This window comes from Amblyomma mixtum, chromosome 7 (assembly GCF_055824585.1).
Source record: "Amblyomma mixtum isolate Tamu chromosome 7, ASM5582458v1, whole genome shotgun sequence".
Taxonomy (NCBI): Eukaryota; Metazoa; Arthropoda; class Arachnida; order Ixodida; family Ixodidae; genus Amblyomma; species Amblyomma mixtum.
The window spans coordinates 71,859,494-71,886,188 of NC_143018.1; the positions used below are offsets into that span (position 1 = coordinate 71,859,494).

Consider the following 26,695-nt stretch of genomic DNA (forward strand, 5'->3'; position numbering starts at 1 on the left):
TCATGGCCGTATATTGCCACTCAGGACTCACAAGGCAGTGAATGTGTTCAATTACGAAAGAGCCAAGCCACATCCAAGGCATGCTTTACCACGTTTGCCACGTAGTTTAGAGGTCCAAAATGTATGTGTCATCTTAAAAAGTACAGTTCATAATGGAGCTTCACACATTGAAACATGGTGCTCCCTTCACACCAAACACCAGTGTCTAAAACAAACACAACAACAAAAAAAGTTGGGTATAAATTAAGGCACAACATGGCATCATGAAAAAACAGCCGGAGGTCTAAAATTGGTATGCTGGAAAACTGTAGAGAGAAAAAGGCACTTGGCAATATGTACAGCAGCAATTCTTGCGACGGTGGCAAAACAATGCATGAAGCACTTAGCAATATGGAGGAATCTGGAGTGTCAACATGCCTTTCCATATTTTAAGTTCTTGATTAACAACTGCAACTCGGTGCAAGAGTATTTAGTATCGTGAACACGTATTCCACAGTCACAAAAACATACCACCTTCAAATGCACCTCGAGTCTGAAAGAAAGTCTTCCAAATTGGACATCATAAACTTACTGTTTGGGCAGATGGGCTCAAAAAATGATATTGAATGCATAACGCCTCATGTTTTAAAACCATTTGCATGGCGCCATACAGATGAACTTAATGGCGTTTGCCGTAGTGCCATACTCAATTCATATATAAATCATTCATCCATGAGATGTGTGCTGCAAACCCCACTATGTGGAGCAATGTAGTTATTTATTTGAAATAACGTCCTTTCAAGTAATGAACAGTTTGACAGAGTTGGCATAAAATTTTCTACTGGATTGGAGACAAGATATCCGAAACATATTTTACCTACGTGGCAAACATCATTTTACCAATAGTCTTCCAATTTGTCTTTCCAATGCCTGTTCTGATTTTAGTTTTTGCTTTGCAAAACTAAAACAGCCATTCTATATGAGGATATTTTAATACTGATGAAATCACAGTCTTATGTTCACATAAAAACCTTGAAGTTAAAGTTTTAGGTATTTGTATAATCATCATGGCATACAGTGTCATTAAAGCTGGATGCACGAAAAAGATGGCAGTAATAAACTTGAGCGTTACATAATTGATTTCATTTCTCACTATTTTATTTTAGAGCAAAGGACACAAGAGACCTTTCTATACTTGAGACGTTGCTTTGCAACCACTTCACACCATTTCTGTGTCCTCCATTTCTTGTATGCTTAGAAAAATGTTTGAAATTTCCAAACAGGACAAACACTTGCCATCAGAAGATCCCCATGGTTAATACAAGAAAAAATATAGAAACACAGCCAAGATACTGATGCAAAAATTGTGGCCAACCACTAAACTCTCCACAGACACACTTAAATTGCACCACTGCACATAGTTCCACCTCAAAAATAAAGCTGAAAATGATAAAAACTAAGCAAAGCCTTTACCCTGTTCTGAACACAGCCTCGGGCAAGCCAGGGAAGAAACTAGCTATGCTTACGGCAATGCTCAGTCGCATCTATATATACACGCATGCTTCACATCTACACCACAGTACCTTAAGGTCAGTCACTGTGCTTGAGTATTAGACCGAGCATTGAAAACACTTAAGGCATGAGATTCCACACAACTTAGATGCTAGGAGCTATAGGAACACAGGACCACAATGCTCTTTTTACTGGGTGGCCTGGATAGCACGGCAATGACCAAGTCATATCTCGCATAGATAAGCTAACTTTGGCTCCAGTAACCTAGTCAGCCGTTCCTGATAAGACATTTGCTTAAAGGGACACTGAGGAGAAATTGAAGTTGGCTTGTATCGACAGAATACCAGATCCTGATTACAAAAACGCCACTCATACTGACAACAAAGCTCTTGTAACGTAGAAAAGAGCAAGAACCAAAATACAGGTATCGCCGCCACAGGCCAAACTCGCAAGTACAAGCGTGATGACGTCGTAGAACAAAACAGTGTTGCTAGAACCATCGGTTCTAGCAACTCTAGGACCCGAGAAGCCACAAATCACTGAGGCGCAGCCAATGCATGCGCAAATCTCCTTGACGTCGCCAGATGGCGCCACGTGCCCGGCAGCTAGGCGCGCGCCTGAAGCATCGGGACCAATCAGCGCCTGCTCCCCGGCATTAGGCGGGCTCCCGGTATTCCGCTAGCGGTAACAAGGTACACGGTATGCTAAAGGCGTCTATTTGCGAGAACTTCGTTGACGACTTCGAGAACGAGATCCATCGTAACGCTGGCAAAACGCCAGTGCAAACGTAAGCGAAGCGACTGTAGCGACGGCCGCAATAGCCGATAGATGCCTTCAACGTGCGGCCGGCGGTAGCTTTCTTTTCGGCTGCTGCTAGCCCGCACTGCTGGCCGCCAGAAATCACGGAGTCTGCGTCACGTCATGTTCACGTCATGTTGCACGTCACTTAGTCCTGTGTCGTCATAGGAGAATCCCAAGTTTGAATCAGAACAGCGGGAAAAACTTTTTCAACTTCGAATCCAAATTTCTTGGAAATAGATGCATCTTTCGCTGCCGGCCAAGTGGCAACAAAGCCATTAAATGCCGAACTATCGGATTTTGCTATAAAAAGAATATCAATAGTGCTCTCCTCACTGTCCCTTTAACCAGCTGACCGTTTAAAGCAAAAAGTCTAGTCTGGCTTGCTTCAAAGTGGGTACATGTTCAAAGCGTGGCCAACCTAGGACTTGCCAGAGCCGTAGGTTTTCCTGCTGTCTATAAGTAGCAAACATTTCCCGAACGGGGGCAAGTCAGATGTTGCACAATACTAGGGGGTACCCAAAAGAAACCGGACTAAATTTTTTCGTCGGCAAAGCTTGTGTGGTACCGCGTTTTGCCACTAGGAGCGCATAGAACGAACATTCCAGAGTCAGTAAGCCGAGTGCCGTCGTTGAAGGAGGTCAGACTAGTTTAGGCAGAGTTTTAGAGTGACGACTGTTTTGTGTGAATGTCGTTTTTGCAATGGCTGATTTTCGTGAACAGCGTGCGCCGGTGAAATTCTGATTTTTGCTCGGAAAAAGTTGAATGGAAACGCTTGAAATATTAAGAAAGACGTACAAGTACGATGCTATGGGGACAACTCAAGTGTTCCTGAATCGAATCCTGAATCAAAGCAACAATCATGCCAATGGAAAACTTCAAATTTACCTCGCCTCAAGAAAGCTCGTCAGGTGAAACCAAACCTCAAAACAGTCCTGATTTGTTTTTTCGACGTGAGAGGAGTCGTCCATTGAGAATTTGTTCCGCAGGGTCAGACGGTTAGCCAGGCTTTATTCTTGGATGTTTTGAAAAGATTGGGCAAAAGTGTGCGGTGGAAGCGGCCAGATTTGTGGCGGTCGGGTGACTGGTTTTTCCATCATGGCAATGCCCCTGCTCACACAGCCCTGTCTCTGCGACAATTTTGGACCAAAAATGGCATGACCCCTATTCCTCAACGCTCATACTCTCCTGACCTTGCCCCGTGCTACTTTCTTTGTTTCCTAGAATGAAAAAATAGGTGAATGGAAAGCGGTTCGCTGATGTTGCTGAGGTGAAGAAAAAAACGACGGAGGCACTGTCAAGCATCACAAAAGATGAATTTAAACAATGTTTCGAAAAATGGAATGAAAGATTCGACAAGCGTATCATTGCAAGTGGGGAATACTTTGAAGGAGATTGAAGGTCTGTGCTTAAAATGTGAACAAATAAGTTCAAACAAAAATAAGTCCGGTTTCTTTTGGGTACCCCCTCGTACTGTCAGTCAGTCTGCCCTAAAAGTTGCGGGTGTTACATCTACAATCAGGCAAGCTAAGAACAAAGCAAACCAAACTGGACACTGTCTGTTACTTGCCGCTCGTCACGTTTTCCCCTGCTCTTTTCATCTTAAGCCACGCTGTGGATTGGGAAAGCCATGAATGCCCACACAAGGAACATTCGGGAGGTACCAAGAAAGTACCAAGTAAATGCCACGGTGAAATTTGGGGTTTGGTACCCTTCTCACAAGGAAACTCTTTGGCAGTCCTTTACAATACTCAGTCACACGGTGTCGTGCTGTTCATTCCACGCCAGCTGTGGCGCACTTCACAGGTTGATCCTGAATGAACTGTTGAAAACAAGAGCAGAGAGCAATTACGAATTTGCCCAGCCACACATTATTCTAGTTGAACAATGCATTTCCTGCACTGATTGTACCACAAAAGCTTTCTTTTTGTCCCCCTGGTTATCAGTCTCTTTACCAATGAGATCCGCAATGACTAACATGATACCGAGAAATGTGCTCTGAGATAAAAACAATTTCCATTGTTAGCAGTGTATCTAATCTCTCCTAGACCCTTAGACACCTGAATGATAGCAACTAGCAATGTGAACACAGACTGCTGTCACAAGCTACTTTCAAGATCTGCGCTATTTTTGAGATTCTGCATGTCCAAGCTATCAGAGAGAGATAGCTGCAGCTATCAGGTCACCTGCAACAAAAGAGTGGAGCAGCTGCCAGTTCTTGTGGTAAATAGGAAAAAAGCAATTTGCAGGAAGTCAACAGCAGTAAAAAGAAAAAGAAAAGCAGCCTACTGTGCATTTCAACGAGCGGAGCAGATTAAGAACTGAAGTACCGCATATCGTGGAGTAAGCTAAGCTATCACACTGAAATTTCGAAGCAGCGCCCAGCATATACTTACTTCATGAAGTCTGGTGCCTTTGAGATGGCATGCTCGAACTCTGCAAATGCTAGAAGCCTGTCTTCATCAAGGTCGGCTTCCTTCAATATCTGCAAGAAAGATGCACACACCACACAGGGATAAGCAGAAGCACTCGCAAGTCTATTAAAGCAAAGTCATTCCGCACAATTGCCAATAGAGCAAATTGGGCAATAGAACCAGGCTCAGGCACTCACACGGATGCATGGTCATAATGGGGAAGAACTGAAGAACAAACTAGCTAGCATCAAAATTGATATTACCACAGCTTAACCATTTGTTTGGTTTAGTTTATAAGGGTTTAACGTCCCAAAGCAACTCAGGCTATGAGGGGCGCCGTAGTGGAGGGCTCCGAAAATTTCGACCACCTGGGGTTCTTTAACGTGCACTGACATCGCACAGTACACAGGCCTCTAGAATTTCGTCTCCATCGAAAGTCGACCGCAATTTGTGGTGTGAGGGATAAAATTTAACCAATTTTTGGGTTGGCTTTTAGCACCTGCAGATCAGCACAGGGTACACTTTAACCCAGTTTACATGACGCTACCAGCTCATGAATGAAAAGACGAGCACTTTTTATAGCGTCTAGAGTTGTCACTTGATGAGAGCAGTGTCAAGAACAGTTTGAAATAGCACTGCTCGGAGTTTGGCGGGTGCGACTTTTTGCCTGGATGCCGTCAGCTTTGCTTTTCTTCTCAGACATGACTGGCAAGTTCCTCCATTTCCAATTTTTCACATCAATACATCTGCATTCTAAAAAAAAAAAGAAATTAGCACTATATGTTAACTGGTACTCACCAGCTAGGCTTACACGTGAATGCACGCCACCAGACAGCCTACATGTGGTTTCAATTGCTACCGGGCCACTAGAACACATTCGGGCAGTGGAAAAATGTGGATATATTCAAGAAAAAGAAAAATGGTGTGCTGCCACTAACCACCACCTCCTACACAGCTCTTAAAAAAAAAATGCTGCTGGTGCTCCACTACTTCGAAGAAAGCATGCGTCAAATACGAGTGTGAAACGTACCATGCCCCGTTCTACGTCCAGTGCTTTTGCATCATTTCTCAGAGAAAACTAATGGTTTCAATGTGCGTCAACCTATAGGCTCAAGGAAAGCCTAGATGGCACTTTATCTACAATAAATATTTTTTCATGTTCCCCTGAATGGAGCCAGGGGTCATTTTTGTCCCACTTTTTTAAGGGCCACTAATTGACATGCGAGGCTGAGAATATTTTGCTCTTTCCTAATTCACGAGGCCACAATTTGTACAAAATTTCTATGTGGAACTTATGTAACGCAACTGTTGTAATGCAGTTATAAGCCAGTGTGCTTTGCAGTCTCGCATGATTAAATTTGACAATAGCTGTCATTAAAGTTGGTAAATAGTATATATAACTAGACACAACTTTCCAGTTTTAACCAGAAAGCATCTGTTTCTGAGCTTTTTTGCTTCCCAAAAACAATATTTATCAAACCATATCTTTTTTTTGACAAGACACATCTCAAAAAACTTTACTCCACTTTATTATTTGGCAAACTGCAAAAGATATATGTCCACTGGAAAGCACCACACAACCTTGGCAAAACAAAGAAAAAAGAACCCACACCAAAAAAAAATAAACAGTGACACAGCCTTCGCAATGAAAGGGCTTTTTTTGCTGATAACTGAAGAAGTGCACAAATTCTCAAAAACAGAATGCAAAAATGCTGAACCATACAATGCCTACAAGCCAGTAAGCATAATTTCTAACTAGGTTTATTTCCTTTAATCTAATCCATTTTTCAAACCCTCAACCAACCATTTCCTTGCCTGGGGGTTATGATGATGATTTTCTTCACTAATCCCACCTTACCTGCAGGATTTTCTGCACCTCAATTTCTTGACAGTTTCCTAAACCTGAAAACTTCAGGTATGTCTTTAAATTTGCCACGTCTGATGTCCCTGTCGGGCACGTAGCAACAGTACATATTATTAAAGTGTGCAAACACTTGCCTGCAGCATCTTGTACTCAGGCACTCGGCTCTGGAGCCTCAAAAAGAAAACACTTTCTTTATAAGAAAGCAAAAAGAAGACTGCGTTTTGTTTAATCTTTAGCTAACCTTTTAATTCTTGAGAACTTAGATGTCACCTAGCTGTTCCCTACCACAGAAGTGATCGAAGCTGAGAGCCGAACTCGACTGACACGGCCCTCAAACTGAAGCGCTCCTGACAGTGGTCTCACTCACATTCTCTATCAGCTGTTTCACTTCGTAATCCGCAAAGACCTGGCCACCCCGCTGCGTCAGCCGGCTGATGACTTGCTTCAGGTCCTCCGTGGATATCATGTCATCTTCATTGAAGTCTGAAAAATAGGTGACCTTTGTCATATGCCTACCCAGCCAGTGTCATCAATAATGCAATAAATGCCATTCACTGATAAGGTTACATAGCAGCTGCTCTAGATATGAACAAAAAACGAGTGCAAAGAGAATGAAATCAGATGAGCGCTGATAAGAATGGGATAAGGGAAGCATGCCATATAAAGAGGCAGAGATAAATCTGCAAAGACTCATCCGGAAGACCCAATGTAGTGCTGACCAAACATGTTTTGTAGGGCAAGCAATAAATGATGACCTTGAAAATGAGCTCAAAGTGTCTGCACAATGCTTGCTGGCTAGTGTGGCCTAAACACATGTTAATGAGTAATTACCCCCTTAAATGAAACCTACTCTTGATGAAATTAAGTACGAACACATGAGAGACAGTCAAGGAGATATGGGCAAGTGTCCACCCATCATGTATCCTTCGCGCTTCATTTTATCATGACCATAAACCAATTAGCCAAAATTTCGAAAGTAAGAAACCTACTCAACCTTGTGAAATTTCCTTAAAAACAATGGGCAAGCCAGTGCTGCATTGAATACTGCAAAGGTACACTAAGTTAGCATCCAGATTGACTTCAGTGTGCTGTTTACTTGAAACTATTCTCGGCCATTCAAACACTGCAGAAGGTGACGGGAAAACAAGGTAGGATTAATGCCCATAGAAGGAAACAGACCAAAACTAAAAATAAAGCAAATGGGTCAAAATGATACGAAAAAAATTCCATTCTGTAGAGTGAAACTGGAACAGAACCCAACCAGGCATGCCTGAAATACAGCAGAAAGCCGCATGAGTAGGAGCGTCTAACAAAGGTTCATCAAATACATAGCACCTATTGCATTCGATAAACATTTCAGTTGGAAGCTAACATTACCTCTGCATCAATACTAGAATCATGCATTTTCTTTCTCCTGCTGCTTACTACTATGCATGTAACATGTATGCATGTAATGACACTCAACACACACACACAACTACAGCAAAATAAAATTTAGAGCAGGGAGAACACACCAAATATCTGGAAGGCATATTCCGTCTTGACGCTCCGTGGTGCTTTGTCACTGAAGACGGACATCATATCCAGGAAGTCCTCAAAGGTCATGTTGCCGTCATTGCTTGACGAGAAGACCTTGCATATCCTGTCACGGAATGGGTTCACTGCCAGCTCCGGCATGTTGAGAATTTTGTCCATTGGCAGCTTGGCATTTCGGTCCTTGGACACTAAATCCGGGGCCAGCATTTTGAACCTCTCATGTGCTCTGCAAGGATCATTGAAAGAATAACATGAACACAACAAAAGCATGCATCAGCAGTGCATGGATTTACCCAAGGTACATAAATGTATGGCTCTCCTTCGCAACACGTATTTTCCACTTACCCACCCATTATGCAATGCAGCGGCTTTTAAGTTTCGTGCGGTAAGAGCTAAGAGTTGTCATGCACCTCTAGCTATGACCTTGGCTACACTTGAATTAAAGTAAACGTTTGCTTTAATGTCCCGGATCCAACCACGCCTCAAGGTAAATGTGTTTTCTCCCCAAAACGGTATCGAAACACGGAGTTCCTCGGACAAAAGAGTACGCTCAAGTGATCGCCTCAAGCGATCGGCTTTTGTCGCCAGTTTAGGATCACAATATCAAGCGCGCAATATATGCCACACGTGATGTCAAAATTCAACTCCCAGCGCCCGGAAATTGGAACACAAAAACGCAACTCGTCGTCTGAAAAACATCACCTCGGCACCTCAGAAAGGCCACTGATAACGCGATAGAGACGCTGCCGCCCAGTTCCGGGTTTAAGCGCGTCGCTGACAAAAGCAAAAATAGCCGGCAATCGCCGTACTTCGTCCACTTACACGATAATCTCGCTCTTGGTGAAGAAAGTCAGCTCCTGGAGATAAAAGAGCGCAAGAACCCCCGAGTTTAGTACAAGGCAGCGTACCTGCAGCGATCGCGAGTAACCTTTGATTTTCTTCATTTTTTTTTCCGTTCGCCGTACCTGGTAATCGTCGAGTTCTTCCTCCGTGAAGACGCTGTGTTGCTGCCCCATCACGAGAGTTGCATTAAGTAACGGCCAGCAGTCGGAACGAAGGCGCTCTTTCTTCTTCCCTGAGACGTCGGGAGTATAAAAAGCGAAGGAAAATGTAAAGAAAACCTGTCCTCGGTCGTCGGGGTGTCGTCTTCTTGGCAAGCGACCAGCGCCAGCCAGGTTGGGCACCCTCTTGAGAAACAACACCCTCGCAAAACGCACGCGCGAGGAGAATGCATGAAACGGTTCGCCGAAAGGGCAGAGAGGGCCCGACAGTGAGACTACTCCATTTCACAGCACTTCCGAGCGTGCGCTAGAACCAAAACAATGCGCGCATCACGGCGTGCGTGGCAGCGCAGTGATTCAGCAACAGGCACGGAGGACATCCGCGCTCGCGTTTCGCACGCTTTTTGTTTTGCTCGTTTTTGTTGTACGGGCGCGTCGTTCGTGACAGTTGATTGAACGATCGTGTTTGCTTCTCGTATCGCTGCGCGTCACCCGGTTATCGCTTTTGCTTTATTTTTTTTTTCGTCCATGTTTTGGGTCGAGCAGAGTGAAGCTGCTGCGTCGTACAGCGGCCCAGATTCCTGTCGTGACAGGCAGTCGGCAAGCTGGCTTTCTTTGGCTCGGCGTGGCCTGGCAGTTCGCAGTGGCACCGACATCAATCGAATTTTTTTTGTTTCGCTCGAGAAGAGGAGGTTTAGGTCGTCGTCTGTCGCGTTGTCTTCGGGTTGTCGACCGTACGGGGAAGAAAAGCGAAGAAAACTAGTGAGCTACCGTCCCGTCGCAAGTGCGGGCCCCTCTTCCGATCGCCGCTGCCACGCGACCGTGCGACGATGCCGGCGGTGGTCGAGCGTCCCAAGATGAGCATGGCCATGTGGGCCGCGCTCAAGAACCACATCATGCGCCAGCGCGAGAAGAAGAAGCAGGAGCAGGAGGCCGACGCCGCCACGGAGCGGGTGCGACGCGAGCAAGAACTCAAGCGACGCCAGGACGCGATGACGCTCGAGGAGATCCGCGACCAGGTGCAGCAGTCGGAGAAGAAGCTGGTCACGCTCAAGGAGGAGAAGCACCAGCTCTTCATGCAGCTCAAAAAGGTGCTCCACGAAGACGACACACGGAAGCGGGCGCTCGTCAAAGAGGCTAACGAGATGGCAGCGCTAAACCACTCGTACCTGCAGCAGCAGCACCACAACGCGATGCAGCAGCACGCTGCGGCGGCGGCGGCCGCTGCCGCCGCCGCCGCAGCGCCTCAGCACCTCTACATCCAGGAAATGAACAGGGCGCACTCCATGTACAAGCTGGCGCAGCCGATCCCGCAGAACCCGAGCGTACTGCACCGGGCGCCGCTCAAGAGGCCGCTGACTCCGTCTCCGCCGCCGCCGTCTTCGCAGGCCGCGTCCTCGTCCTCGCAGCAGCAGACGCCGCCGCAGTCGGGCTTCTCGCCCCAGCAGCCGTACGCGTACAAGGCCCAGATCCCCAGCTCGGCGTACGGGGCCCCCAAGCTGATCCCCGCGTACGCGCCGGGCCACGGCCCCATCTACTACGCTCACGTTCCGGGCCAAGGTTCGGTGCCCGCGATGGCGCCGGCCGCCCCCGTTCCGTATCCGGCCTACCCAACGCCGCAGTTCCCGCACCACCACGAGTCCGCGGCCGCAGCGGCGGCTGCCGCGGCGGCCGCGGTCGCCAAACAGCAGCAGATCGTGGCCACGCACAACTTCCACCTGGCTCACCAGCAACAGCAGGCTGCCGCCGCGCAGCAACAGCAGCAGCAACAGGCGGCCGCAGCAGCCGCCGCCGCTCAGCAGCAACAGCACCAGCAGCAGCAGGCCGCGGCTGCGGCCGCCGCCGCCGGCTACCCCGGCGGACCCGTGGTGCCGCAGCCGCTGGAGCACGGACTGCAGAAGCCGCGCTTCCACCACGACGAGAAGTTCTACGTGTCTCAGTCGTCGATGCTTCCCATGCGGACTCTGGCCTCGCCGGCGGCCCAGTCGGCGGCCGCGCTCGCGCTGGCGAGCCCGCAGCCCAAGCCGTCGTCGTACCTGACGGCGGCGCAGCAGCACCAGATCGCGGCGGCCGCTGCGGCCGCACAGCGCCACCCGGGCTACCCGGGTCAGGCGCCGCGCTTCTACTGAACGCGACGGTGTGTGCGTGTCTGTTGATGAGAGTGGCCTGCCGACCCGAGGTTTCGGCCACGGGTGCAGTGCGAGTGGGTGGTACAACGCCACACACGCCGAGTGGCTCCAGGTTTTGTTGTCGCCGACCTCCGTCTGCCTAGGGCATCGTATTGCCATACTTGATGACGCACACAGCCACTGGTCACTAAGTAACGCACATTATCTGAGACGACGCACAGTCTCTCGATATGTCCTTGCGATACCCCTTCTAAATGGGACAGGGTTGCAGGCTGTCGAGTGTAAACGAATGTTAGCTGGTCTCCGCAGAATGTCTTACTTTGAGGCTGCATCTGCGTGAAGCATATTCAGCTTCATTGATCCAACTGCACGGAGCACTGCATAGTGAGTCAGTTCAAGAAGTCAGTGCTACAGAAAATGCATAGTTTTGCTCTGTTTGTGCAGTTCTAGCTTTTTAAGGCACCCTTTCCGAATGGCTGTATCAGAAGGTTTCGTTTGCTGTTTTGTCTGCCTTCTATGACATTCTATAGTGTTAAACACATGGGACAACATGGGCAGACACCACCAGCACTTGTGGAGTGTTTGCCCTTCTTGAGAAACCTCATATTTTACGCCGGTGATGTAGAACGTCATGGATGACCAAATGTCCCGCTCTCGTACCCTAGCGGATTTGTTTGCCGTACCTCCTCGAGCTATTTGAGCGAGAAAAAGAACGCGATGACCCAGGTTTCCGCCGCAGTTTTTCCGTGGGATGGTAGACACTGGTTATTGGAGTCATTGCAGAAGTACTAGAAAAAGAACGTAATGACCCAGGTTTCTGCCGCAGTTTTTCCACGGGGTGGTAGACACTTGTTATTGGAGTCATTGCAGAAGTACTAGAAAAAGAACGTAATGACCCAGGTTTCTGCCGCAGTTTTTCCACGGGGTGGTAGACACTGGTTATTGGAGTCATTGCAGAAGTACTAGAAAAAGAATGTAATGACCCAGGTTTCTGCCGCAGTTTTTCCACGGGGTGGTAGACACTGGTTATTGGAGTCATTGCAGAAGTACTAGAAAAAGAACGTAATGACCCAGGTTTCTGCCGCAGTTTTTCCACGGGGTGGTAGACACTGGTTATTGGAGTCATTGCAGAAGTACTAGAAAAAGAACGTAATGACCCAGGTTTCTGCGGCAGTTTTTCCACGGGGTGGTAGACACTGGTTATTGGAGTCATTGCAGAAGTACTAGAAAAAGAACGTAATGACCCAGGTTTCTGCCGCAGTTTTTCCACGGGGTGGTAGACACTGGTTATTGGAGTCATTGCAGAAATACTAGAAAAAGAACGTAATGACCCAGGTTTCTGCCGCAGTTTTTCCACGAGGTGGTAGACACTGGTTATTGGAGTCATTGCAGAAGTACTAGAAAAAGAACGTAATGACCCAGGTTTCTGCCGCAGTTTTTCCACGGGGTGGTAGACACTGGTTATTGGAGTCATTGCAGAAGTACTAGAAAAAGAACGTAATGACCCAGGTTTCTGCCGCAGTTTTTCCACGGGGTGGTAGACACTGGTTATTGGAGTCATTGCAGAAGTACTAGAAAAAGAACGTAATGACCCAGGTTTCTGCCACAGTTTTTCCACGGGGTGGTAGACACTGGTTATTGGAGTCATTGCAGAAGTACTAGAAAAAGAACGTAATGACCCAGGTTTCTGCCGCAGTTTTTCCGCGGGGTGGTAGACACTGGTTATTGGAGTCATTGCAGAAGTACTTGCTGTTGGGCTAGGTGGTTCATAATCAATTTGAATGGCGCAAAAGAACGAAGACTGAAAGAAAGAGATTGGTGAAGACTGTGATGGTGGTTTGGGTTGCAAGATGCAGGTTATTTGTTCCATAGATTCTGGCTGCAGAAGTTTTTGGAGAAGTAGTTTGTATTGGGTGCATCAAACCATTCAAGTTGCATTCGCTGCTTTTTCAAACCAGCACAGTTAACTATTGTAGGCCTTGTTAACTTTTAACCTGCAAAATACAAACATCCTCTTCAGTGCATGGTTTCATGTCCATGCCTTGCACCCCTCTTTACATTTGAAGGCTTTTAATCATTGGGGTTGCTAATTATGCCCAGTTAGAAACATGTTTTGTTGGTGCATCGTTTCCACTGGTAGCAAGCTGTTGCATTGTTTGTTAAAAATTCATCCATTGTGCTGAGGATCTGTGGACAGCAGCTTTGAGAAGTATGTTGAACAAAAATAGCCTATCTGTGTGGTCAGTTAAATAGAGGAAGGCTGTTGCTGGCATAAAGTACTTTTGGCAGCTGCTTTTGGTTCAGCTGGTCTGGCGGTGACTTTGAATGGTGCGAGAAAGTGAGGCTCGGGTGTTGTGTGCGTGAAGTGACTGTGATGGCTGTGAGGTGGAGGTGATGGAGGTTTGGAGGAGTCTTGGTGACGAGAGGGCAGTGGCCACGGAGTGCTCTGTGGTTGTAAAAAGGTAAGAGTGCATTTTTTTTTTTTGTTGCACTTGAGTCACTCCGCACTTACTGGAATAGCAGAGTGGCTGCAAATGAATCTCAGCTTTTGACTGTGAAGATGTACGAGATTGCAAAGCAAGAGGTGGAGGCGACAGTGTTTGGCACCGGTGGTTGATGTTGATAGTGTTTGGAACTACAGGGGGTGTCGTTACCGCGCTTGGCGTCGTTTAGAGGACTCTCAGTGTTGGGCTATGCTTATTTGTCGCACATACGGCACCTGCTTACGCTTGGGAACAATCTCTTGCGATAGTGGTGTTCCTCGTCCCTAGTTCATAGAACAAAATTTATTCATTGAAGTTGCTTCTTTGAAACAAATTTATTGTAAATGATTCGGGTTATCTTAACCCATATATGCCTAGTGTCCTACTCGTAGGGCACTGCTTTTTTGCACAGCGACTTCAAAAGTTTATTGTGTAAAATCTTGTGCCCGCTAGCGTAGGCTAAAGAGGATCCAATCTTTTCCTGTGCAAGCATTTTGTTGTGTATGTTCAGTTTTGTGCGTTATGTTCGTTCAGAAAGAGTCGCCAGTCTTCTCTGGAAGCAGGCAGATTCAACCTCGTCGACCGCATTGTGATTCGGCTAGACAAATAGGATTTGTGCATTGTAAAAGAAGACTATCTTGCATGATTAGAAGAGTGATTTTAAAGTCAATGTTAAAAGTTCGATGCTTTACTATGCGTAATAGGTTACGCATTTGCCTATATTTGGTTCGAACTCAAGAACGAAGTGGTAGATGCCCCTGAAAGGATACCCTCCAGCCAATGGCGATGACCAATTTTCATGACGCTGCTGTTAATTCCTGCTATTTCACTCTAGGAGGTCCAAAGGAATCGGTCAGGGGGGAAGATTGGGAGGTCTGGTTGACTCTATTAGCTGGAGGGTGTCCTTTGAGGGAAATTTGTTCTTGAGTTGTGTCCGACTACAGTATCCTACGTCATAGGACGCTTCAAAATTCGGTATTCAGAAAAACGTTGCCATCAATGAAAGGATTACTCTGAAGCGAAGTAAACGTTCTGTATCGAAAAATATTTTGATTTCTTTCAATTCCTGAAGTTTTAGGAATTTACGAGCTAACTGGCAGCATGTTTGTTATACTGTACATTGTGGTGAACTGACTCTGCTCTATTTGGGGCTTCAGTTTAATACTGGAAAAGGAGAACAAACAATTTTTTATTAGACCGTTTGTGATTCAAATGCAACGCACACTCTAGAAGAAGGACAAACGTACGTGGTATAAAGATTACCGAGGAGTTGAAAGCTAGAAGTTAACTAGTACTCTCCTCTGCTCTGTTGTTGTTGTTGTTGTTGTAGCAAAGTGTTTTTATGTGTTTATTGCTCTCCGTTTTTGCCTTGCATTGTTGACGCACAAGTTGTGAGCTGTACTGACAGTGACGTGGGAAGTAGCAGTTATCCTTTTGCATAGCTTGAATAGCAAGTTCTTGCAGACGGGTATTTAAATTTCCTTAATATTTTTTTTGGCAAGTTGCTTATCGGGATGGCAGTCGTCTTGCGCTGCATCTTGTTTCATGTGTGTGTGGCATGTGCTCAAGCTGAGTACAGCTTGTTCAGCCTAACGCTGCTTGTTTTCTGGTTGGCTTCTCCACACATTTTGTTCTCGTTAGTGTTAACTATTGTTACCATATTGATGTAAGTATACTGTGGTAAGTGAAGCGCATACTTAGGGGCTCACAAGTTGAAAGCTGGAAGCGCACAGCTGCTTTTGCAGTTTGAGAAGGGTATCAAACTGTCACAAGTTTGTTGGAGCAAAAATTAATTTTTTCCGAACAAGCTCGCCCATAGCTCTTTTTTTCATTGTTCATTACTCAGCAGTGCTCCTCTCTGCTGCTATCGCACAATGCAGTCTCTTTGCGGTAACACTTCTTCTCGTTTTCTTCACGCAATGTGAAAGAAAATTTCATACTTGCTTTTTATTTTTCCGCATGCTTTTTTTTTATATGTGGAGGCCGTACTTCCTGCCTCACGCATTCCTTCGTTGAACTTGTGGTCACCAGCAGAGATGCTTACGACCTCACCTTTTCCAACATCTGGATAGGGGCGTGAAACTGATACAAAGTGTTTCAAAGCGCTGTTCATGCATTATCAGTGACTTTAGTACAGGATGCAGCTGTAATGGAGCTTTCATTCCAGCCTGTGCATGTCAGGTACTAGTGTGGTTCACATATGGTCCATGGCTAAGCAGTGACCTTTCTATCACGGTGAAGGGTTGTATTTGTTGTTACATCACCAGCAGTAATCGTCGTAAAGTGGTGCTAATACCCGGTGTGGCAGGCAAGTCGTAGTGCCTTGCATCGTAGTGTGGGCTGTTGGAGAGTGATACGTAGGATATGCGCTTTGTACATTACTGAGCTTTGCATAGTTTTTAACCAAGCTTTCTGTGTGACATTTGTGCACTGCTGAAGCCATGCCTTTGGTGCCTGACAGTTCTTAGTGTGCATCGGTCACTGACTAGGAAACTAAGCTCTTGTGTGTGAAATGAGCCAAGTTTCACTCCTAGCATCATGACTTATTGGCGGGATCAAGAACTGAGTGAAGGGACACCGCCAACTGGTTTGTTTTTGTGGCTAGGCAAAAACCCTTTAGAACAGTTTATAGAAATGAATTTCGTACTTAAGTTTGGGATTTAATGTCTCCAATCAAACTTGTTACTGGCTGTTCTGACTAATAATGAACGCAGAGTTGGTACTATATGGTTGGCTTGGGAATAACGTCGTGTTGACTACGAAAGCACCAACTAAAACTTTGTAACCTGTAAGATGTAGAAGTGTGTGACCTTCAGTACAGAATTCAACTCTTGTTCTCATTTTCTGCTTGTGTGCTCAACTTGGTGATTCGTAGAAATGCCTCAGACTTGCTTATTTTTTGCTGTCTGATTATTTTTTCTCTTACCCGAGCCAAAGCAGTCGCACCAAATTGCCATGACGTACGAGCTGGGTATTTTAGCTTTGCATTGCGTTTTCAGTAGTTCTTTATAGTTATATTGCCTAACATCATCGCTGAGTGACCGCTGTTTCATGCATTGTAATCGCACAACATTTTCGTAGAGGCTACAGTCATGAGAGACCATTCATTCTGAAATTTGGCATGTGTTTGAAAGGAGTGCATTGCATGTGGTGAACATGTGTGTGTTACAATTTTCAGAAATGCTGTCAAGAAGTGCACATTTTTATGAAGTTTGTGCTGGTCTCAGTGTCGACAGGGGCTTGTTGTGCACTGTGAATACATCGACATTCGTGTCTGGAATTTCACCTCCGTTGGCACTGTTGTAACACTTGGTGACAGATGTGGCCATTCTGCGTTCGTATGTGTTTAGAAATTGCTCGTTACATGTGCTTTGCACAATGAGCATTGTGCATTGTAATGTGGGGTAATACGTCATTGGCACATGAGTTAGACTTCTTTTCACACTTGTTTGTTCATACACTAAAAACTAGGGGTGTGCGAATATTCGAAATTTTCGAATATATTTCGAATATTATATTTTTAGTATTCGTATTCGATTCGAAATCCAAGTATTCGTGTTCTTTCGAATATTCGACCCGACGCGAATATTCTTATCTAGCCGAATATTCATTGTGAGCACCGGCGTTCATTTCGGTCCGCAAGCCCTACCGCAAGCCCTACCGCAAGCCCTATCGACAGAGACATAACAACATGGCGGCGCCCAGAGCAATGCGCATGGATGAAGGAAAATTTTTCCTTCGAATTTTTCAAAGGGCCATGCCGTAGCTAACTGTGCTGGTGAGCTTTTTTGTGGCTATACCTGCGAATTTGCAATAGTCATAGCTGTGCGCGAAGTACCTCGCAATACGTGCCAGGTCAGTGCCAAGTGAGAGGGCATTTTCTGCGGCTGGAGGAGTCATTTCTGCTAGAAGGGAACTACTTCTGCCTGACTATGTGGAGCAGCTGGTTTTCCTTCACGACAACATTTTATGTTCATCCCAAACGCGCTTTTGTGCTGATGGCAAGCTAGGCTTAATCAATGCTGTGTACTAGCCATCCTCTCTGATATTTCCACTCTTCTAAGAATAATGTTCGAGACTTTTATACTTTTTGTGCAGCCACACACACCTTTTGTGTTCATTTAATCATCGATAGTTGAACTGTGATGTTCTTGGGTGCTCATATAAATGTTTTGTAGTGGTTAAATGCATCTGTCCTTGATTATTCGATATTCGATTCGATATTCGGAATCAAGTATTCGTATTCGATTCATATTCGAAAAATTTGATATTCGCACACCCCTACTAAAAACCTAGCAAAAGATGCCTGTCATGAATGACTGTTCATTGCTTATTATTGCAAGGGGGAGACTGTCTGTAAGGAAATGTGTTTTGCACGCTGCCAGCGGCATTGTGTTAATCTTGAAGCCATGCACACGTTGGGTATGTTGGGAAGTCCTTCAATATTCTTTAGCCGTGAAGCAAGCTGCTATATGATATAGCACAGCTTTTACTGGGGCTATAACTTATATATCTTAAACCTCTTGTATGCAGCTCTAAGGGACACTAAAGTATTTTCATTACGCGAGACATTATGAGACCATTTGGCCATGCTCCACAGCTCTCATTTCTTTAACCCTTTCACTGCCAGGTTTTTTTACTCACATCTGCACACACCGTGCCGGGTTTTTTTCGAATGTTAGTTTCCTGGAAATTTTTGCTAGTAACGCACTAAAATGCTCTGCAAGACATGTAGACATGTCTATTCAGGATAATCTTATAGATATTACTTGTAATGAATCAAATCTTCCAGCACCAATCTGGCCTGTCGGATTTCCTCTTCTTACGCGGATATTTCGGTGGCAGGGGAACTTCATCGCTGTCATCACTCGACAAGGCACTTAGGTGGGCTCCTTCCTCGTTCTCATTATCATTGGACTCTGAATTCACAAGCAATTTTGAATTTCTTCATCCGTCAAAGCGTGGACGAGTGTGGCACATAGCCTCATGGCTGCTGTGCGCAGACCAAAACGAAGTGACTCGGATGTGGAAACATGCGCGCCATCTGTTGTTTAAAATTTACCCTACAAGATCTATGAATTTATAGAGTCTCTCCATAGATGGCGCTACATGTTTGCATCGTTATTTTTTACACGAGTATTATCGGGAGCGGCAGGGGGTGAGTTAAAAAGCCAAAACGAGTTAACTCGGGAGAGGCAGCGGGTGTGCGTATGTGGTAGCCCGAGTTATCTCGGGAGTGGCAGATTTAAGGTTAAAGAGTGCTAAAATGGAAAAATCCAGACGATGTCAGTGCTTGCATGAACTGCTTTCGTTGCGTAATTACAAATTGCACATCGTTTGCATCATGTTTCCATCATCAGTGACCCAAGCCTAACAGGCACCTTTTTTCACATCAAAAGCCACCAAAAGCTCAGCATTGAGGGTTTCTGTGGTAATACCACAGGTGATGTCATCAGTGCATTCGAGCAAGCGAAACACAAATAACGTAACTGAAAGTGTGTTTGTCTTGAAAAATTGCCTGTAGCGTACAGGGCATTGTGATTTAGACTCCAAACCCATCTTTTTGGCAGCACATAGATGATTCATGAAATCACCTTTAATGCCCATTTAGAACACGATCTTTCAAAACTTGTTTTGGTTTTTGCAGGCTCTGTCCTGCTTTTTTTTTTTTTAATAGGCAAATTGCTGTCCTTTATTTTTTTTACCTTCCGACTACTTCACAGGCTCCACAGTAAAAACGTATTTTGAATGGTAAGTGAACGACTATTTTTAGATGCTTATAAGCTGTCCTGCATTAACTGTGCATACTGTCTATACATGCAGGGCTACTAACAGTGGGCTAAGCCCATAGACTGCTCGTAGATGGCTTCTAACTATTTGTGTTCGCAAGCTGCAGGCACGGCAGACCAAATGCTGTGAAACATCTAGCGAACAACATTGCGGGACACTATGCCAGCCAAATGTTTCTTGTGAAAGCTGCTTGCACTTGTGTAGTGTTTGCCTCATTGTCTAGATGTGATCAATGCTGCGATCCAAATGTTTCCTTGTTGGGTGGTGCAAAAGCAGGTAGGTGAAAGCATGTGCATTAGCATTGTTGATGTGCATATGTCCTCTGGGATTATGCTGGTTTTTTTTTTCTAGCTGTCTCTTCTCCACTGACGAACGTGTGTCTGTGTTTGTAGATTTACTGGTGTTGCCTGTCTTATGAGAGTTAATAATAGGTGGTCTATTGTCTGTGTTGGCTTCGAGAGTTTGCCATGCTTTCATATAGAACCCTTCTTCCAGAATGCTGCTGACGCTCCGTCTTGCTACAATTTTGTTTTTCGTTTCTACAACTGTCAAAACGTCACAACTACAGTGCTAAGTGATACCGGAAGCACTGCGACAGCGATGTTCTGCTGCAGTTCAGCTTGCTGTTTTGGAAACCTTTCACATCCACAGGCTTAACTTGGGCCGAGTTTCCCCTGAGGAGGCCTTTATTGTGGGCTTGTTAGTATACACACTACTCGAAAGCCGTTGAAGTGGCAACGCAATTGGTTCGCTTCATCTGTGAAAAGATATGTCTGTTCCATATTCATAGCTGCCTGAGAGTAGTCTGTGTATGATAACAGGATTCTTTCTAAAGTGCAGTTAAAGGGACACTGAGGACAGCTCTATTAATATTCTTTTTATAGCAAAATCCGATAGTTCGGCATTTCATGGCTTTGTTGCCACTTGGCCGGCAGCGAAAGATGCATTTATTTCTAAGAAATTTGGATTCGAAGTTGAAAAAGTTTTCCCGCCGCTCTGATTCAAACTTGGGATTCTCCTATGACGACACAGGACTAAGTGACGTGAAACATGACGTGCACATGACGTAACGCAGACTCCGTGATTTCTGACGGCCAGCAGTGCGGCCCAGCAGCAGCCGAAAAGAAAGCTACCGCCGGCCACACGTTGAAGGCATCTATCGGCTATTGCGGCCGTCGCTTCGTTTACGTTTGCACCGGCGTTTTGCCAGCGTTACAATGGATCCCGTTCTCGAAGTTGTCAACGAAGTTCTCGCAAATAGACACCTTTAGCATACCGTGTACCTTGTTTACCGTTAGCGGAATACCGGGAGCCCGCATACCGCTGAGGGCAGGCACTGATTGGTCCCGGCGCTGCAGGAGCGCGCGTAGCTGTCGGGTACGTGGCGCCATCTGGCGACGTCAAGGAGATTTGCGCATGCATTTGCTGCGCCTCAGTGATTCGTGGCTTCTCGTGTCCTAGTGTTGCTAGAACTATTTGTTCTAGCAACACTGTTTTGTCCTATGACGTCATGAAGCTTGTACTTGCGAGTTTGGCCTGTGGCGGCGATACCTGTATTTTGGTTCTTGCTCTTTTCTACGTTACAAGAGCTTTGTTGTCAGTATGAATGGCGTTTTTGTAATCAGGAACTGGTAGTCTGTCGATGCAAGTCAACTTCAATTTCTCCTCAGTGTCCCTTTAAAGTTCAGAGCATGATGTGAAATTTGCGTAACCCGTGAAATGCAGTTAAATGATAACTGAATATGTGTAGCCTTTGCTGGACAATCATGCCCTTCTGATGAAACTATGAAAAAAAGGCTACGTTTGTTTTTTGGTCTTTTAATGTACAGTTGTGTAAAAAAATGAATTTTGTTTTTCAAAATTTTCTTAAAGTTTGCAAAGAGCCTTGTGGATGTGGGAGGTTTAAATACTGCTTTCCTCTGAAAGCAAGTTAGCAACATTAAGGCCATGTCTTAAGAAAGTAAGCAGCTGAGCTGCTCAGTATCTCTCCTCTCCCAGTTGGCAATGTGATGAGCCTAGCAGGGATGTGTGCTGCCTTGTAGAGGATGGTTTAACAGCATCCTATTTTTGATAGCAGGGAGTCTCTATACCGGCTGCATTGCACAACTGCTTAATCCTGAAAGGACCACTGATCAGATGGCACGGATGACATTATGGGGAGCGTTTGATGACCGGTGGAAATATCTGCTAAGAATTTCTATTGCTGTGTTTTGCATGGGCCGCATTGTTGCAGAATAAATGCAGGGCATTTATCTGCCACGGTGGCTTAGTGGCTGTGGCATTCAGCTTCAGAGCCCAGGGCTGCAAGCTTGGCACGAGCTGCGACGACCATATTTTGTTCCAGAAGAAATGCAAAACCACCCTTGGATGAACATTTCTATGTACATAAGAAAACAGCCGGTGGTTTAACTTAATCTAAAGATTGTGTACCCCGCCGTGGTGGCTCAGTGGTTACGGCGCTCGGCTGCTGACCCAAAAGACGCGGGTTCGATCCCAGCCGCGACGATTGAATTTAGATGAAGGCAAAATTCTAGAGGCCCGTGTGCTGTGCGATGTCAGTGCACGTTAAAGAACCCCAGGTGGTCGAAATTTCCGGAGCCCTTCACTACAGCGTCCCTCATAGCCCGAGTTGCTTCGGGACGTTAAACCTCAATAAGCCAATAAGATTATTATGCTTTGACTATATAAAATTCATTTACTAGTCAAGTGTAGGGCTTTTCAGTGTCACCGTTCGTAATGAATTACTATATTGATTTAGTGTTATCTTTGCTGTGTTTAACGAGAAAGGAGGAGTGCATGGAAGCAATCACCAAGATGTGTGGCAAAAGAAATTTGTTTCACTCTCCCATGAATTTCTGTGATTTGTTTAGAAATGCTGCGAGATTTTCTAGGCTAGTTTTTTACGCTATAGACTAACGCGTGCAGCAAGTTAGCAACATTAAGGCCATGTCTTAAGAAAGTAAGCAGCTGCGCTGCTCAGTATCTCTCCTCTCCCAGTTGGCAATGTGATGAGCCTAGCAGGGATGTGTTCTGTGATGAGCCTAGCAGGGACCGGTTCTTCACCCGCCGCCAACTAGAACACAGGATGCCTGAGCTCTTCCCGCCTTTGCATTGGAAGCGGCCTCCACTGCAGCCAACAAACATCGCGAGTGTCAAAACAAGAAGTTGTTTGCCCTACAGCAGCGGCAGAAGAAACAGCCTGACCCCCATAACTCTTGCTTTGTAAAGAACTTCTCCTCCCGTCGCTTAACACTGCCCGAATCCTCTGTTCTCGCAAAAGGACATGGGTTCAACATATCATCTGGTCCCGCCCTCCCAAAACTAGTCGCGGCTGTTGAAGATACGATCCAGCACCTGGAGCCGCATGTCAGGGAAGAGGTCCGTCTGAAAGCGATTGGTGTCATCGCCAAGGTACCCCCCAAATTTCCGAGCAACCTGTCTCAACTGGAACGAAAAGCCCTACGCGGTCTCAGGGGCGACACCGACATCGTCATCCTCCCGGCAGACAAGGGCAACTCTACAGTGGTGATGGACCGACGCGACTACGAGGAGAAGGCGTCAGCCCTTTTGAGCAGTGGGGCGTATGAGAAGGTTCGCAAGGATCCGACTTCAAACACTCAGGCAACACTCAACAAAACTCTGGCAGAGATATTCAAGCGGCACCCTGATTTCAAATGGCTTTACCTCCGCCTCATCTCCAGAAACGGCTCAGCTCCAGGCTTTTACGGGCTACCTAAAATTCACAAACCTGGCGTCCCCCTTCGGCCAATTGTAGACTTCACCCTGTCTCCTCTGCGACGTCTCTCGAACTACCTTCACAAGGTGCTGGCGCCGCTTGCCGGCAGAACACCCACGCATGTACAGAATTCGCGGCATTTCGTCCAACTTGTCTCGAACCTTACCGTGGAGGAAGACGAAAGCCTAGTCTCGTTTGACGTGGTGTCATTATTTACCTGCGTACCGGTTCCCCTTGCTGTGTCCGTTGCTCGCCACGCACTCAAAAACGACCAAACGCTGCACGAGAGAACTCCACTCAACATCGATGAGGTATGTCGCCTACTCGACCTCTGTCTGCGCAGTACCTTTTTCACCTACAACAAAGAATTTTTCAAGCAAACAACCGGAACTGCTATGGGATCGATTTCAGTCACAGTGGTTAACCTAACCGTGGAAGACGTCGAAAGCCGGGCCCTCTCCTCTTTTAATCCCAAGCCAAAGTTATTCCTCCGTTATGTAGATGACTGCTTTTGTGTGGTGAAAACCTGAGAGATAGAAAACCTCCAGAGTCATCTAAATTCAGTTGAACCGGCTATACAATTTACTGTTGAACATGAACAGCAGGGCAGCCTGCCTTTTCTGGATGTCCTACTTGTAAGGCACGACAAAGGCCTGCAGTCCTCGGTGCACAGGAAGCCAACCCACACAGGACGGTACCTACATTTCGATTCGAACCATCCCATCCCGCACAAAGCATCTGTTGTTACATCATTACTGAAGAGAGCCGACTCCATGTGTTCCTCACGTGAAGAAAAAAGGAAGGAGAAGAACCGAGTCATTTCTGACCTCCAAAAGAACGGCTACCCAAGCTCATTCATCCGGCGCATTATCAGGAAACAAGAAAGGCAAAACAAAATCCGATCTATTATTTCCTCAGACGCATGCCAGAAGCGAAAACGTGTTTGCATCCCCTACGTAAGAGGCGTGAGCGAGACGCTGGCTCGCATTCTCGGAAAAGAAGGGGTGCTGGCAACGCACAAACCGACCAGCACTATCGGTCGCCTTCTCCCCTACCCAAAAAAACCGGCAGCCCAGAGAAATGGCCCAGGGCGTCGTGTACAAAATTCCGTGTTCCGTCTGCCCGGCGTCGTACATAGGGGAAACGAAGAACTTCGCGAAAAGGATGAACCAACACAGAGCGGACGTCCGTCACATGAATCGTCAACGCAGCGCCGTGGCCGAATACTGTGAAGGGTGCGACCACCCAATTGACTTCGACTGCACCATTGTATTGGAAACGGAAGCTAACCCACGCAGGAGGCTTCTACTCGAGTCGTGGCACATTCAGCAACACGAGAGAATGTTAATCGTTCCCTGGGGACTCTCCCCTCATCCTACGTCCATGGGCTGCGGCCATTGACCCGCAGGTCCTCCACGCAGGGGCTTAAAAAGCCAAGCTGCGCTCGCCCGTAGTCACACCGTGAAGAAGGGGCCGAGCCGGTCCTGAAACGTCGTGTTTTTTCTGTATTTTACTTGGTTGGCGTCACTTACTTTCTCCTAACATTAAATTTCCCAACCAGACAGACTTCTGTCGAATGTTTTCTTTTGAGCATACAAATTGGTATGTGCCGCAGCTTTTATGTCTCGGGGAAAACTTTCAGGCTCGTGTTAACAGCACTAGGTACTTGAACAAAGAGGACACAGTATCCGCCATACCATTAAACGTCATAAACACTCTGGCTAAAAATTCGTACACAGGCTAGGCAGAGTTATTTCGTTGTCACAGACACCATGTGGTTGCATCCATGTGTTGTTTGGGTAGCAAGAAACTCGTCTGAAAAGTGTTCACCCAATGCACACATTTCGATGCCGCAAGGCAGATTTTTCGCATGTGTATGCATGCATATTACTATGGCTCCGCAATTCAGGAATAGTACCTTATCTCCCTGGTCTTAGGCCAAAAGTCAGAAATAAGACTGGTTCAGCTGGATTCCCGCAGTTAGGAGCACGCCGATGCCTGCTATATATGAACACTACATGGTCCCCTCGCAGTCCGCGATGTCTCAGTGCCGTTCTAATATTGGGAACGAAAGAGTGAATCACTCTTAACGCAACCACCCCACCAGTTTTGTAGGTTGTTGGCCATCTGTTCAGTGTTCCTTTCGTTTCGGGAGAAAGCACTGAGTGTCCACAAGTTCACAAATACCAATTCTGGAAGTGGTTTGTGATGTCCTGTACAGTCCGACATGATATAACAGTTATCGCTCTCCTTCCGGCCGAACAGGACCAGTGAATTTTTTCTGCCGCGATGGTCACTCGTTATCCAATTAATTTCATGGTCCGACATAGAGGGACCATGTGGCTAGCTGAGCTCATGCGTTTCATCTATCCATCTTGCAAAACTAAACTGCATTATAGCGTAGAGAGTAGGTAAAGCCCGAAGAGATCACCTTCAAATCGTGTCGGACTGTGCACTTGTTGTGGGTTTGCTCGAGAGTTTATAGATGTTTACAGCAGAAGCCTTCAAACCCGACTGCTGCATAGGAGACGTGCGCAGTATTTATAAAGTGATAAAGGAACGACTTAATAAATCAAAATGCTGCTTCCCCGTCATTCCCCACTCCGTCACGAAAGCCGAGGAGCTCAATCTTTGAGACATTTGTCTGTGATTGCGCCTCTGCGTCTTTGGTTGTGCATTCCCCTCGACGTTTCGCCTTTTATTTGCGGGCTTCCCTGTTGAGTTTTTCGCGCGAGACTGTATTTTTCCTGGATGCTCCAAGAGCTGACATCGCGTTTGGCCTGTCTTTTTATTTTTGTACAAATAAACACGTCACCCTGTCTTATGTGTCTGTGTTTCTAGAGAAGCAATAGGGGATATTCAAAATTCTGCAAGTGCGCTTTCCCGCATAACAATGTTACCCCCAACAAGATGGCGGACCATGCGTTTCCAGCTGGAACAAAGCAAGAAAGACTGGTTTTTTGTTTGATTCTTCCAAAATACGTTTCTTACATTCTATCCACACCTTTAGCGCCTGTCCTGAAGTCCATGTAGTTCCTTTATAGCGAAGTCGGCCATCTTGTTAGGGGCAACATTGTTATGCAAGAAAGCGCACTTGCGGAATTTTGAATATCCCCTATTGCACACACACTTCCACAGATAGTATTGACGTACCTCGCTGCGAAATGAAAGTTCCATGGGAAAGTTCCTAGTCAGTCGCACAAGCAACAGGACTGCTTTGGAGATGTGTTCCACATCCGTACCGTTTTATGGTGGCTGGACCTTTCAGTTGAAGGGGCTGTAGAGTAGCCGCTATCTTGTTTGACAGAATACTCTACCACTTGGTTGCTTATCTGTCACAGGTGATAAGCACAAGCCCAGGTATTTAAAAGTGGTTGCTGCAGTTGTGATGGGTGGAACATCCCCGTTGCCGTTATCATTATTATCTCTGGTGATTATGTCGCAAAATTCAAT

At 46.1% G+C, this 26,695-nt stretch overlaps 2 protein-coding genes across 4 annotated transcripts; one reads left to right on the forward strand and one right to left on the reverse strand.

Moving 5' to 3' along the window:
* Positions 1-454: 454 nt before the first annotated feature.
* Positions 455-9,254, reverse strand: LOC149336442 (calcium and integrin-binding family member 2-like). 3 transcript variants are annotated; one of them, XM_089552901.1, is made up of 6 exons: positions 9,069-9,254; positions 8,926-8,960; positions 8,082-8,329; positions 6,935-7,050; positions 4,686-4,774; positions 455-4,111 (listed from the first exon to the last, which is right to left on the reverse strand). In XM_089552901.1, the coding sequence occupies exons 1-6, from the start codon at positions 9,117-9,119 to the stop codon at positions 4,090-4,092; spliced, it is 561 nt and encodes a 186-aa protein (XP_089409027.1). In that variant the 5' UTR covers positions 9,120-9,254; the 3' UTR covers positions 455-4,089. The 3 variants fall into 3 exon arrangements, with proteins under 3 accessions (XP_089409027.1, XP_089409029.1, XP_089409028.1); XM_089552903.1 differs by lacking the exon at positions 8,926-8,960 and having other exon boundaries at positions 9,069-9,174; XM_089552902.1 differs by lacking the exon at positions 8,926-8,960 and having other exon boundaries at positions 9,012-9,122.
* A 313-nt stretch (positions 9,255-9,567) lies between these two features.
* On the forward strand, positions 9,568-26,063 carry LOC149336443 (uncharacterized). Its single transcript, XM_089552899.1, has one exon. It carries the CDS (start codon positions 9,935-9,937, stop codon positions 11,231-11,233), a length of 1,299 nt encoding a protein of 432 aa, XP_089409025.1. The 5' UTR covers positions 9,568-9,934; the 3' UTR covers positions 11,234-26,063.
* The last annotated feature ends 632 nt before the right edge of the window (positions 26,064-26,695 follow it).